This window comes from Aptenodytes forsteri, unplaced genomic scaffold (genome assembly GCF_000699145.1).
Source record: "Aptenodytes forsteri isolate BGI_AS27 unplaced genomic scaffold, ASM69914v1 Scaffold56, whole genome shotgun sequence".
Classification (NCBI taxonomy): Eukaryota; Metazoa; Chordata; class Aves; order Sphenisciformes; family Spheniscidae; genus Aptenodytes; species Aptenodytes forsteri.
Genome location: NW_008796213.1, coordinates 4,592,906 through 4,605,728, shown reverse-complemented (window position 1 = coordinate 4,605,728; position 12,823 = coordinate 4,592,906). Strand labels below are relative to the sequence as shown.

At 38.3% G+C, this 12,823-nt stretch overlaps 1 protein-coding gene across 1 annotated transcript in view; it reads right to left on the bottom strand.

Moving 5' to 3' along the window:
* The window catches only part of TRIM24 (tripartite motif containing 24), a 41,447-nt gene that overhangs the window by 7,058 nt on the left and 21,566 nt on the right, over nucleotides 1-12,823 (bottom strand). The window contains exons 8-15 of the mRNA XM_009288411.2: nucleotides 12,495-12,612; nucleotides 8,808-9,073; nucleotides 8,011-8,175; nucleotides 6,258-6,437; nucleotides 4,286-4,421; nucleotides 3,060-3,132; nucleotides 1,497-1,665; nucleotides 625-938 (exon numbers count right to left, since the gene is read on the bottom strand). Of these exons, the coding sequence (XP_009286686.1) occupies nucleotides 625-938; nucleotides 1,497-1,665; nucleotides 3,060-3,132; nucleotides 4,286-4,421; nucleotides 6,258-6,437; nucleotides 8,011-8,175; nucleotides 8,808-9,073; nucleotides 12,495-12,612 (1,421 nt within the window). The remainder of the gene's footprint in view (nucleotides 1-624; nucleotides 939-1,496; nucleotides 1,666-3,059; nucleotides 3,133-4,285; nucleotides 4,422-6,257; nucleotides 6,438-8,010; nucleotides 8,176-8,807; nucleotides 9,074-12,494; nucleotides 12,613-12,823) is intronic.

The following is a 12,823-nucleotide window of genomic DNA, read 5'->3' as shown; positions in this document are numbered from 1 at the left end:
GAACATTGCAAGATGCCATTTATTTTAATCAAAGGCACTAATTCCAGAAGCAAACGCCAGTAATGCTTATAACAACCACCTATTTAAGACTGTATTTTGAAACTCAGGAAAGTGAGTAGTTGTTTTGTAACAGCCAGTCAAGAAAGCCTACTGCTTGTTTCAACGTTGAACGAGATGTTACTAGAAGATGTCAGTCGCTACATCCCATGCTTGGAGTGTAGCCATTATAGTAAATCATATATTTAATACTATATTAGCTTAGATTTTTCTTTAAGTTTTTTATTGTTATTAAAGAAATGTAAATCTTTATGTCATCCTTAAAACATTTTATGACAGACTGGTAATTCTGTGGCCCAATTTTAATAATAGATGCCCTAGATGTAAGTGATCTTGCTTAATTGCCAAATAAGTGAAGTGTTTTATTATTGTGGCTGCAAATCTGTAAAGTTAAACTGGAGTTTCAACGCAAATTCCAAACTTCACCAATCAATAAAACTTCTCGATTCAAGACTTCAAAGAAGATACTGCTTCCTTCGAGGCTGAAACTTCTTGTACTGGGTTTCACAATACAAAGCTTACGTCTTTCAATGCAAGTTTAGATGGAATTGAAGGGGTCCTAATTACCTTGGAAAGCTCATCAACGTAGGGACATGGCAAGAAAGATGAAATACTTTGGGACACTTCTCACAGCAAAGGAGCTCCCCTCCATTTTGACATACTGCACACCAATCTTCATTGGGATCCTCCTCTTTTCTGCCCTCCCCAATGTGGGAGGGGCCTATCCATCCTGTCTTCCCACTGGGTGTGTTCTCCTGCAGCATCCCTGGCTGATCATCTGTGCTGTCCGGCGCATCCGTTTTTAAGACGGCTTCATCGGAAGTGGAATTGTGACCGCTATCTAACAGCAACGAAGTAAGTATGCTTCTTGAAAAGGTGGCCTGTAAGAAGAAACAAAGGAAGCCATATTATAATATTTATGTGAATTTACATGACCCTAACAACAAGTAAACTGACCAGATGAACAAATTTATACGCAAGCAGCCATACAACTTGCAACACGCATGCAAAAATTACTACCGTACTATAACATCAGGCAACTAAACACAGGAAATTAGCTATGAAAGGCTACTTACTGCTCCGCTAATAAAAAACCCTAATCTTTGATGTCCCAAAAGTCTAGCAACCTTATTTATGTATATTACTGCACTATGATTAGAAACACTTCCTAGCACCACATGAAAATTTGATGTTTGCAAGCTATTTCCTGCTTTCCCAGGTTTTCAATGGATAAAAGCAGTCTGATTACACCAGTTAATTAATAGAATTGGCAGTAGAGCTAGTCTGATTTTGAATTTCACTTCTTCCTTTTATTTAGCGTTTTAGTTTTCCCCTGAAAAAAGTCCCCAACAGAACATTAGTAAATTATTTTATTCCCCATAAATGCAAAATACCCTCCCACCAGAGAGAAAGGAGATCTTTATAACTGTTAATATTACATTCCGAGGCCGGGATTCCTCATCCGTTTCTTGCTTCACTATAACAATTGGAAAATCAAAGTTCTCATTTGGTGCACTTGACTCCTGTTTAATTCTGATCGGCTCCAACATAACGACTGGGACTTTGTGTGTAGAATCAGCTCCTGGTGGCCTGCTGGAGGAGCCAGAACTGTAAATGACAGAAAGAGGCAGGAAAAAAAGGAAATTAAGAGTAAGAACTGCGCGCCTTTTGTACACCGATGCTTTCCGAGACCTCAGGATGCTAATCCATTTTGCTGCTTTGAATCCTGAGCGCTACAGTATTACTTTTATAGAATACAACATCCAAGTTTATTTCCTTTCATGTATATTGAAAAGGCATTACAAAAAGGGAAAATTTTAATGGCGCAGTTCCAGAACTAGAGAATTACTCATGGTTCTACTTCCCATTAGTGCAAGATTTACAAGTAATCTCCGTTTCTTTTAGGTCATACACAAAAAAGCACTTCCACTGAACATCATCCCACTTCGGAGGAGATGCAGCTGTATTTTGGGGAAGGCCAGTGTTTCTCCAGAGCTGAACTGATCATTGTAAACCACAGAAGTGAATAGGCCAGATAAAACACATATTTACATTATCTTGGAAGAGTTTTTCAGCCTTGCAGCTCTACCAAAACTGAGGCCCTACTTTTAGAACTAGATCTGCCTTTTTTCATGTCTTTAGTCGTAATGGGATGAGAATGGACAACCAAATGCAAAAATACCAGCTTATGATTTTTTTTAATAATAATGAAGAATTTTAAATCTAACAAAATGAATTTAAGCAGCAGCAGATAGAATCACATTTTTTTAAATGCAAGTAAAAGACTCTTCACACAAACATTTAAACAGTTCATAAGAGTCCTTCACAGAATTTACCACGTAAATGGAATAGAGCAAAAGGTATTCTATATTAAAAAGCATCTACATTTCCAATTCAAGTAGGATGAACGTCATCTGATTTTTCTCTGCATGAAAAATTAATCTCATGTCAGGTGTATGTTCTAATTTATTGGAACACATTAATGGATCTGCACTCTTCAAGCAACATTGTGTAAATCTATTTGTCCATTAATTTTCCATCACTAAGGGATAAAAACATTTGTGTAGACTCTCAGTAGGTATCTAGTGCTCACTTAACTAACTCTATTATGGCAGAAAATTTGTAATAACCCTCTTTGTAACATCAGTTCCTTAAATCTGAAGTCATTTATAGTTCCACGAGGACTTTCATTATGCAACTTTTTCTTTTAGCCGATTTTTCTGAATTTAAAAAAAAACCCTAATTTAGAATTGGCATTCTTTTACTAACGCCAACCTAGCCATCATTTACAGAGTTAATACATTTTTAGATGTGCTATTAATACATTACAAATGAAATTACTACTTTTAGAATGCAAAGAGTGCTATAATAACCATCAGGCCTGGCCCAGTAACAGAGAAGGTGAGGCAAATTGACTTCTATACGCATGAACAAGAGAAGAGACTGAGGCATGTTCTATGGAGGTGGAAGTTACATTTTATTCTCTCCCACTCTTTCCTTACCTCTCTCTGCTCCCAACACTGGAGGCACTGGGTGAACGAATCGGAGGGTGTATGTTTGTCACACTGACTCCTCCTAGGATAGAAGAATCAGATTAGAACAAACTACAGGTCTTTGCCAAGTCTGAGATGTGACTCAGGGGAGTACACAGGTTTGGTGGAAAATTTCTCCTGCAGTGTCATTTATTTAACCCATATCTCATTTAATACAAATTCATGAGAGGATGAGAAGCATCAGGGAAGGAGAGGACTAAAAAGAGGCCCATTGCATGTAAGCAGGCTGATGGGTCAGTACCTTTGCCTGGCTGACCCCTCTACCTGATCATTGCAGTTTGTTTTATCTTACCTCACTAAATTCTAGCAGATCTCTCAGGATCTGCTAGGAAACTTTAAGCCAGACAAGCTGGCGAGAAGGAGGAAGTCTGGAGGCCAGGCATGAGAGAGACCAAAGGTCTGCGGACCAGATAGCCGAAAGAATTGTGAAGGACATTTTTGCTGAGCATTGGTCCTGAGAAAACAGAGTGGGCTGTTTGTGCTGTCTGCGAATGCGTTATCCACCTGTCTCAGCTAATCTGCCCAGGCACGTGAATGCCATGCAGGTACATGAATGTTGCACGAGTGCTTATTAGGAATTCACGCTCACAGAGCCTCACCACAGGCCAGATTGGGAAATGGGAGTAAGGAGCAGCTGCCGATTGCCACCAGGCATGGTGACAGGAATCCCCTGGGTCCTTCGAGTCCACCACATTTAGCTACCCATAACAACAACCTCTCTGGTCAACCTGTGTCAGTGCTGCACTACCCTTCTAGTGAAGAAGATCTTCTAATATCCAGATTGAACTTCCCAAGTCACCATTTGTAGCCACTGTGTCCTGTTACACCCTTTCTTTCTTTTTCAAATACTTGTCTCCTACCACAGCTTCTAGGTTTTAATTTGATGTACCCCTAAGAGTGACATTTTTCTATGTATTTCTATGCAATTCGCTAAAATATATTATGTTTTTCTCTCCATGTTTTTAAGATCTGGCTACTTAACCTTTGTTGACAATGCTAAAATATTGTCTCAACTTCAACTCCTACTAGGGTTTCTACAACTTTGCTTTCGTTTTCATATTTCTCATCTTTGATATAAAATAGAAGTAACTAATTCTGATATCAGTGTTAACAGTGTCACATTAGATTTTGCCATTAGACCACTTAAACAGAAGATTGCACCACGTTCCAATTACCCGAGAGGCCTGGCGATGGTACCGATGAATTTGGTGACTGCACAGTTCTGTTCGAAGGGGGTTTTGGCTGATTCTGCTCTGCAGTGCCATCCTTCCTTACAACATTATCCAGTGTGATGTTTCCTGAACAATCAATCTAAAAGGTGGGGAAGAGAGGGGAAGCAGTTAGTGTTGGGAGGGGAGAAAAAACCCCCACAACAAACCCCCCCCAAAAACAACAACAAAAAACCACTCCATGCCTCTGCCATATTGTTATTTTGAAGGTGAAGACCAAAATGCAATTCACCTAACTTTAGCCATCCAAAAAGTGAGGTGGTTACTTTAAAACAGGTCGTCTTGCTTTCTCTAAAAAGAAAAGAAATGGCCAAATCCAGACAGTGCTTCATTTTAAGATCAGAAGATTCTGTAAGTGCCAATTTTTCTCCATCAGCTACAGAGAAGGCTTACATCAGACAGGTAGTTTTCACACATTGAACTAAGAGATGAATTTTTATCTCCACACCTTCTTTTGACATGCTTACGTTATATATTCTAAAAAAGATAATAAGCAATACACAAACTACCCATTAATCCACTAGTGTTTAACAGGACTGGAAGAACCTCAAAGGACACTCAATTCCATCTCTCCCACATACCTTCTGGGCAGGGGCCATGCATATTGACTCAAAATGCAAACAGCAAACCAACACTTGTTCTTTCCACCCACAGCCCAGGCCAGACAACTGAACTCTGTTTTAGGGGCTCCCAGTTTACCATTCTAACTTTCTGTAAAAATTACGCATTCTGGTTTGATAAAGCAAAATAACTTTTGAAATGTTAGGTTTTTTGCAATACATAAGATCATGTCTGATAAGAAAATAGGTCACCTTGCTATCAGTTTTTTCCATTATCCAGACACCTCACAAATCCACTGGTATCCACTGCATTGACCACTGAAATTTCTATTTATAAGCTAGACTTATCCAAAGTGAATGCAGAGGCCCCTGCTACGTCAGCATATTTACAGTGATTTGGGCCATGTATCTTAATAGCATAAACTTAACCATATACAAGAGTTCATAGTAATACTGTGCACAAAAATCAATATGCTAAAATGTCTCACAGACCCAGTAGTTTTATGATCATGTTGTGTTCACCTTTTAAGCCCGACAGATACTGTGATTCTGTACTCTACGTACTCTATTTAAAAAATAGAACACTTATCTGAGAGTTTATTGGTGATAACAAAAGACAGGTGGGAGAAACAGGGAGTAACAGCAAGTTATGACTAAAAAAACATGACATTTCAAGTATCTACAAACCTTAGACCACAAAAATAGGCTCGGCAGTTATTTGAAAGAATAAAGTCAACTGACTAAACTCAACAGCTCTAATGTGGACCTCTGACAAACATGTACCAATCAGAAGAAACTATGAAAGAGAAGTTTAGAAGCTTAAGAAAACATGATCTTATGATGCTCCTTCTATCACCAGCTCACAGGCATGTTAGAGGATATATGAAGAAAAGAAGTACCAAAAGGAAAAGATATAAGAAATATATCCAGTATACCAACAATTAATACCTACCCAAGATAGCCCTTTCAATGAGTTAAAAATATATTTTAAAAAAGTAAAAAATATACCAGAAATACCATCAGCAAACCAGTGCTATCTATGGACAGTGGTAAACGAAAGCTAAGCTAATTCATTTTTGTTAGTATCATTATGGAGGGTCGGGGGAAAATATGCAGCATCCAAATAAACAAGTCCAATTACAGTTACAACCTGCAATGTTATTTTTAACAGCTGTTTCCCAGAACATTTCTGAATATTGCCAGCAACAGGTAGACAAACCTGCATTGCTGTTTTCTGGAACTGTCTCATTTTGACAAACAGAGCAAGAATTTCAGTCTAAAAGGTTTCCACTTCTCACAAACATTAAGACTTACTTTAAAATAGAATCCATAAAACATTGCTCTTATGTTACACTTACATCAGGAAGAGATGGTAGATTGTAGGAGCTACCCACTGGAGAACTCAAATCTATCACGGGGGGACCGCATGTCTTCCCATCACATCCTACAGCACTAGTGACTGTGGGGCTGGATGGAGTAGATGTTGTGCTGCTTGCAGTTGAAAGGGCAGTTGAAGTTTGTCCACTACCAATCTGCCACTAGAAAGAAAAGACAATAACCCACAATTCAGTATTATTTTTTTTCGAGATCACATCTACTGCATATAATGGTTCTAACTCAGCAGTTGAACAAGCAGCTTAGTTCAGTAAGCTGAATTCGAACATAAAATCCTGATTTACTCTGAAGTTATCTAATTTCAAGAACCAATCTTACAAGACAAGTGAAGATGACAAGTAGTTCAAAACTATGAATAGAAGAAATGAATGTGAATCCTTAAATTCAAAGCTGTATCTCAATGGTAACTATCTATTAATATTTCATGCTGCATTGACAGTGTTGTGGGAGAAATGTAACTGTTTTAGTGAAATAAAAGCATTACAGATAATCGGCTGAATGCACAACTGCTCCAGTGCTTTATTAAGTAAATAGGTATAGTGTCACTTGGACGTCATCAAGTATTTGATGTTGTGCTTCCTTTAACAACTTAAAGTGATTAAGAATTTGAAACACTGACTGGATCTCCACCCACATATACATTTAACACCATGATATGAAGTGCACAGTCAAGTCAGACTAAATTTCTTTCTCATTTAGACATATGCAGTTTTCAATGACTTTAATGGAATTTCATGATAACCGTAGGCAAAATTTGACTCTGCCCAATTCCTTTTTAGTCAGTCATTCTATTTACTGGTTTCTAGTTTCAGAAAGACATTACTAGGTAATGAAAACACTTGAAAGAAAGGCTTGCAGCCAGGCCAATCTTCTTTTCAGAGGCGCAGAATAGAAGTCACTTAGTTTTTGTCTCTAGAAGTTCTCTTAGATATTGTACAACTTTCTTCAATTTATTTGGAATTACTTCTCTGACATCGTAAGCATTGCAAACATGAATGGTATTACTCCACTTCTCAGGTCACAGGTCAGATTCATTTGATTCTTCCCTGCTTACTTCTAGTGACATGATTTTCTCTTTCCTTCCACATATCTAACAACTCATATGTTAATATGCTTTTTAGTAAAGATTTGCCTTCCTGAACATCCAGAAAACATCTGAAGTGTTTGCTTCTGCCCCAGATCAACTGCTGATCAATTGGGTATTGATCAGTCTTACTCAGCAGAGGTCCCACAGTTGTGGACTTTCTTTTGTCTCCTCATCTGTAAAAGTTCAGATTTGGCGCACACTGGAGAATGGTGGCAGCTATAGCTTTTTAGTCAAGCTTTTACCTGGTTCCTAGTGAAGTCACTAACATTTAGCTAAATACTGGGATTTTCTATTCGGTCTATTCACTGACTGTAGTGCGCAGACCATGGCTATGTTAAGTTTTGCATAAGTGGTCAGAAATGACAGTAATAGCAAACAGAGAATGAAACACACTCATAGCACATACAGTGGCTCACTTCCGTAATGCTTCAGCTGCTTAGAACTGTCAAAATGAAAGAAGCTTGACAGTTATCTCATTAAGAAAACTGTGGGTATCTTGTCATCGAGAAAAATGCAGTCTCTGTTCTAAATGAAAAGCACTCTAGAAACATAATATAAAAGTAAGATGATATAAAGCACATTTGATGTTTTATTTCTACATGGCGAGTGAAAAGGGAAGGAAACTCTACCTGTTTTATAGCTTGCTGTGCCAAGAATGCCATTTGCAAGGGGTTGGGCTTTATTGCTTGCCTTGGGAGGTTCTGATTTTGTGGAAATCTCATCTGTTGTGCAGGAAGAGCTGAACCGTTGGACTTGGGGCTATGATTCTGAAAATGAATCAAGCGCGGAGGTGCCTGCATGAAAACAAACAATTCTGCAAGTTAGCTGGTATCTATCCAATGTTCCAGAAATTTTTACCGAGTGGCCCTTTTAAACTTCTGAAATTCTTAACAAATTAGATGCAAGTAAACAGTACCACACCATTTATCTGAATGATCACACAACACATTATTTTTCAGTATTAAAACCAAAACCTAGTAGATGGATTTGAATTATTCTGATATAATAAATGCAGATACATTACAAGAGCCAGTGAGAGTATTTCCAACTTTGAAAGTTATATGGAAGAATCACAGTTTTATGCAAAAAAGCCTTGGAAAAAAATTAATGACAGATTCACTTTTTAATCATTTGACAAAAATACAAAATATGTAGCACAGCACTATATACGGTTGGATACCATATGATTTTTTTTTTTTCTGAATAAAAACAGGCTGAGTGCTACCACACATTCTGCCAGACAAGTTTAAAATGCCCATTCAATTCTCAGTAAAGAAAATGTTCCCTAACCCATTTACATAAAGATGAAGCTATCTGAAGTTACGTATCTAGACATAATTTCTTTCTTTTTCCTTCTCTTTCTTTTTTTCCATGGCACTGAAGGAGAAAGTAAAGAGAGTCTTCTCTGGAAACAGTCATAACTTACCTGATGAGAAGCGGGATGTTGTTGCACGGCTCCTGGAATTCTTGGATTTGGTAAACCTACTGGACCTGCTCTGCGTTGAGCTTGCTGTCTCTGAGCCATGACCTGCTGCTGCATGTGCTGGAGTCGGAGCTGAGCTAAGCTTATCTGCGTTGGGAACTTAGACAGCTGGTTTGAAGGTAAGCTGCCTGGTGGCTGTAAGTTTGTTTCCATGACAGGGCTCTTGGGCATGTGTGGTGGGGTTTCTTTATCTTCAATTACCAAAGAACCTGGTTTAAACAAAATAAATAAAATTAATACCAAAATATTGCAGCTAGCAGAAACGCTATTTTTCACAATTAGTTCCCTTTATACCATGAGGTCATCATTCATTATTGTCATGTAAAGAACGGATAAACACAAGATAGAGGACTCCATTTATTTTGTTTGTTTCCATGCAATAAAATGTTTGCATTTTATAATGCGAAAAAGGAAAAACTAGCAAACCGTCTTGCGCTGCAGCCTCCTTTATATGGTGGATTCTCCTAGGAAGGTGTCCTGGCCTCTCCAGAAGAGCAAGTGAGCAAAGTTTAAACGGGAAAGAGCATCCTGATCCAATCGTCTGATAAAGAGATTTAACTGTATCATAATACTTAAAGGTATTGTGATTCTTTCTGGCCTCTGAGTCAACACCATGGAATACTCAAACGATACTCTCAGTTGCTACACACCACCAATTCTAGGATGTGATAGGCACCTCCAGGAGATGTTTTATCTCTCCACTGACTTAGAAGGAAATTTGACTAGACCGGTAACTTTTAGACACTAATGCTGGGTGAGAGATTTTATCTGAAGAGATATATAGAGTGATTACATGAAACTGTCATGTAAAATTCTGGCTACCTCATCCAAGAAAGATGAATTCCAACTAGAAGAGTGTTCGATTTGCTTCAAGGGAATAGCACACTGTTTGTACAGGAAAAGACAAAGACACTTTCTTTGTTTAAAACAGAGTGAAGTAGGGAAAGTTATGGTCCAAGACTGAGAGTTAAAAAATGCCAACAATCTGTGGAAGGTTGCACAACAGCTTTTCAATACAACTGGGGGATAGACACCTCATACTCCCTTCTCTCCCAGCAATTTAGGGCTGAGTCCCAGGAGAGTTCACCTCATGAGCTGGGTACACCACGTGACAGTTTGACAACCCCTGTTACAGCAGGACTTGAAATCACCCTCTGCCACTTCTCTCCTCATATCCATCAGCCTCTGTGGATCCTGTGCAGTCTAGCCTGGCTCATTTTGGGGTCGATTATCTGAAGGAGGAGGAAACTTCTTGCATTATGTATTCCTCTTTTTCATCCCAAGAGCTGAGAAGCTATGCAAGTAGCATCATTCTAGTCCCCTATCTAGACACAGAGGGAGTCTAGGCCAGCCAACATACCGTAGCGCAGAGCAGGGCAGAAAGCTAACATCAACAACATTATTTTCATATTGACACTTGGTAATTTTGGTGTTGCATACATTTTAATTACGATTCTACCACACCAGTTGTTAACAAAAATATTAAATAAACAAAATGGAAAAACCCTACCAATCTATTGCTTAATACCCTTTATTAAGCCTGTAACAGTCTAGTCAATGTTTCCCATACAGTGAGCAGAGAAAAATGCAGATGAATAATACTGTTTCCTATATATGGCTGTATGAAATATTTCACTACAGTCAAAATAGATCTGTTTTATTTTCTTTCTCTAGAAAAGGAATTACCTTGACAAAGAATGGTATTGACTGTACTACAATCAACTGTCAAACCCATACCGCATTTTTATTCTGTTCTCTCCAAGTCTAATCACATCTTCAAAAGTCCTTCCAGACTTAACATCTGTGGTATAAAGCTACTTACCCAAAGGTACTACAGAGAATTATTCCCTTACATTATTCTAAAAAAACATGGGTTATCATACAATTTGTGGAATTAAAACACTTTAAATGTTGTATTTTATTTTCTTAAATACATTCTGAGATCCATGAGAGCTATCCTATTAGCGTACAGATGCTATCACACTGTCAGCAACATGCAGCCTGACTAGAATTCAAGCCATTCCCAGAGTAACGTGTTTCTTTACTTAGACTTTATTTTATTTTTCCTTCAGTGGTTCTTAAATCTGGTTTATCTACAAAAATTGAACATGTCTGATCATAAATGTAACAGCCTAAAGGTTGCTATTTCTGAAACCATACAGATAAAGGTGATCTGGTTTTATTTATCACTTAAATAGATAAACTGTTACAAGAACTCCTATGCTGATCTATACAGGTGCCATTTCTACTGTAGCACTTTTCATAATTTAAAGGAACATATTTCAGCAGTTCAATGGTTCATTAAATAAACAAATAACAAAGAGCAGCCTCAAAACCAAATGCAAGAAAAAACCCCCTCTTAACAAGCATCATGTCAGTTTAGTGGCAGTTCACAGTTATCACCACACAGCTTGACAGTTTGTTTCTGGAAACAAGAGATTCACTTTTGACTCCTTTCCTAAAGAAAATAATTTACAAAGAAGGAACCTGGAGAATTTCCCTGCTACCATCCCGTGTCCTGGTGTGTGGGGAAAGGAGCTTCTTCATTTTAAAGCACTGCCATAACACTTTCTTTCTCTGCCCTTGTAGAGAAACATGTATTTGCACCTCCCTGTATATTTGTAGAGCTGACTGCACTTTCTGATGAAAGGCAGAAAAGGTCCCAAAGGTATCTCACAAAGCATTCTGCATGACAGAAAAACAAAAAATGCCCATCAAGCTAACAGTGGAGAGAGAAAGGAAGCATGACAGCCGTCAAAATCCTAAAAAGACCCCTAAGCTTTAATTCCTGCTCCTAAGCTGATGAGTTCCTAGGATGCTTATCTCCATTAAACTCAGGCTTTCAGGCAATCACACAAGCAGGCTACCTGCAAAGCTTCTAGGTTCTGGGATTCACCAGTATCATAAAACCCTAGCAACTTACAGCTGTAAGAAAAAAATGTAAAGACCAGTTTGGAGACTAGATCAAAATCTATTAGGATAATGAAGATGAAGTATATTTGCAACTCTGTTAAAAACATGCTTTCTCCTGAATTCCACCCCACAACTTCAGGAAAGACAATCTAAAAGCCAGACAACTGTCAAACAGTAGTGTTCTCTTCCCTGTTCTTCTGTTTTTCTTTGGCATTCTCCCCTTCTCTTCGTCTCAGTTCTCGAAGGCTTATTGTTCAGCATGACAAGGGAGCAAATGGGGGTTCCTGAACATGTATTATGCTGCTGCCACGGGTTTCAGCTTAGGAAGATGGGATTGAAGTAGAAGAAAGGGCTGGAAGATGCAGAATGAGACTGACTTCTGGAATCCTTTCTTAGGATGTGAAGTAGGGTTATAGATTGTGTTCCTTGTTTCAGAAGCCAGAAGGCACAGGTATTGCCCAAGAAACTGAAAGCTGCTATTTTCACCATCACACGTACCATTCAAGCAAGGTAAGTTTGTTAATACTTCATTTTAAGTATTCATAAATAATACTTTTTCCCACACAACACACTTTAAATGTCTTCTACAGGTAAGGAAATAAACCTAACAAAGTAGACCAAGAAATTACTAGTGTGGAGGCTATTCACCTTCACAAAAAGAAAGCTGCTTTCAAAATAGGATCAAGACGCCAAAGGGCTAATAAAACTTTATCATACCTAGATTGAAAATATTTTGAGCCCAGAAGCTAGGATCACAGTGAAACTGGATGGTATTGTTAGTCACTGGTGAAGCATCACACCTTGCTCGGAGCAGGTACCGTAGTCGATACGTAATCTAGAACAGGAACAAACCAAGATTTTTTTCTCTGGGGCCAGAGCCATGGATCCAAACAGCATAAAAAGTCTTAAAAAACCCCAAACAAACAAAAAAACCCAAAAAACAACAACAAAAAACCCTGAACAAGCCCCTAGAGAACTGAGGTGAAAGATAGAGAAATTTGTCCAAGCTACAAATAAAAGAAGTATTCTTAACATCTTTCCTGTAT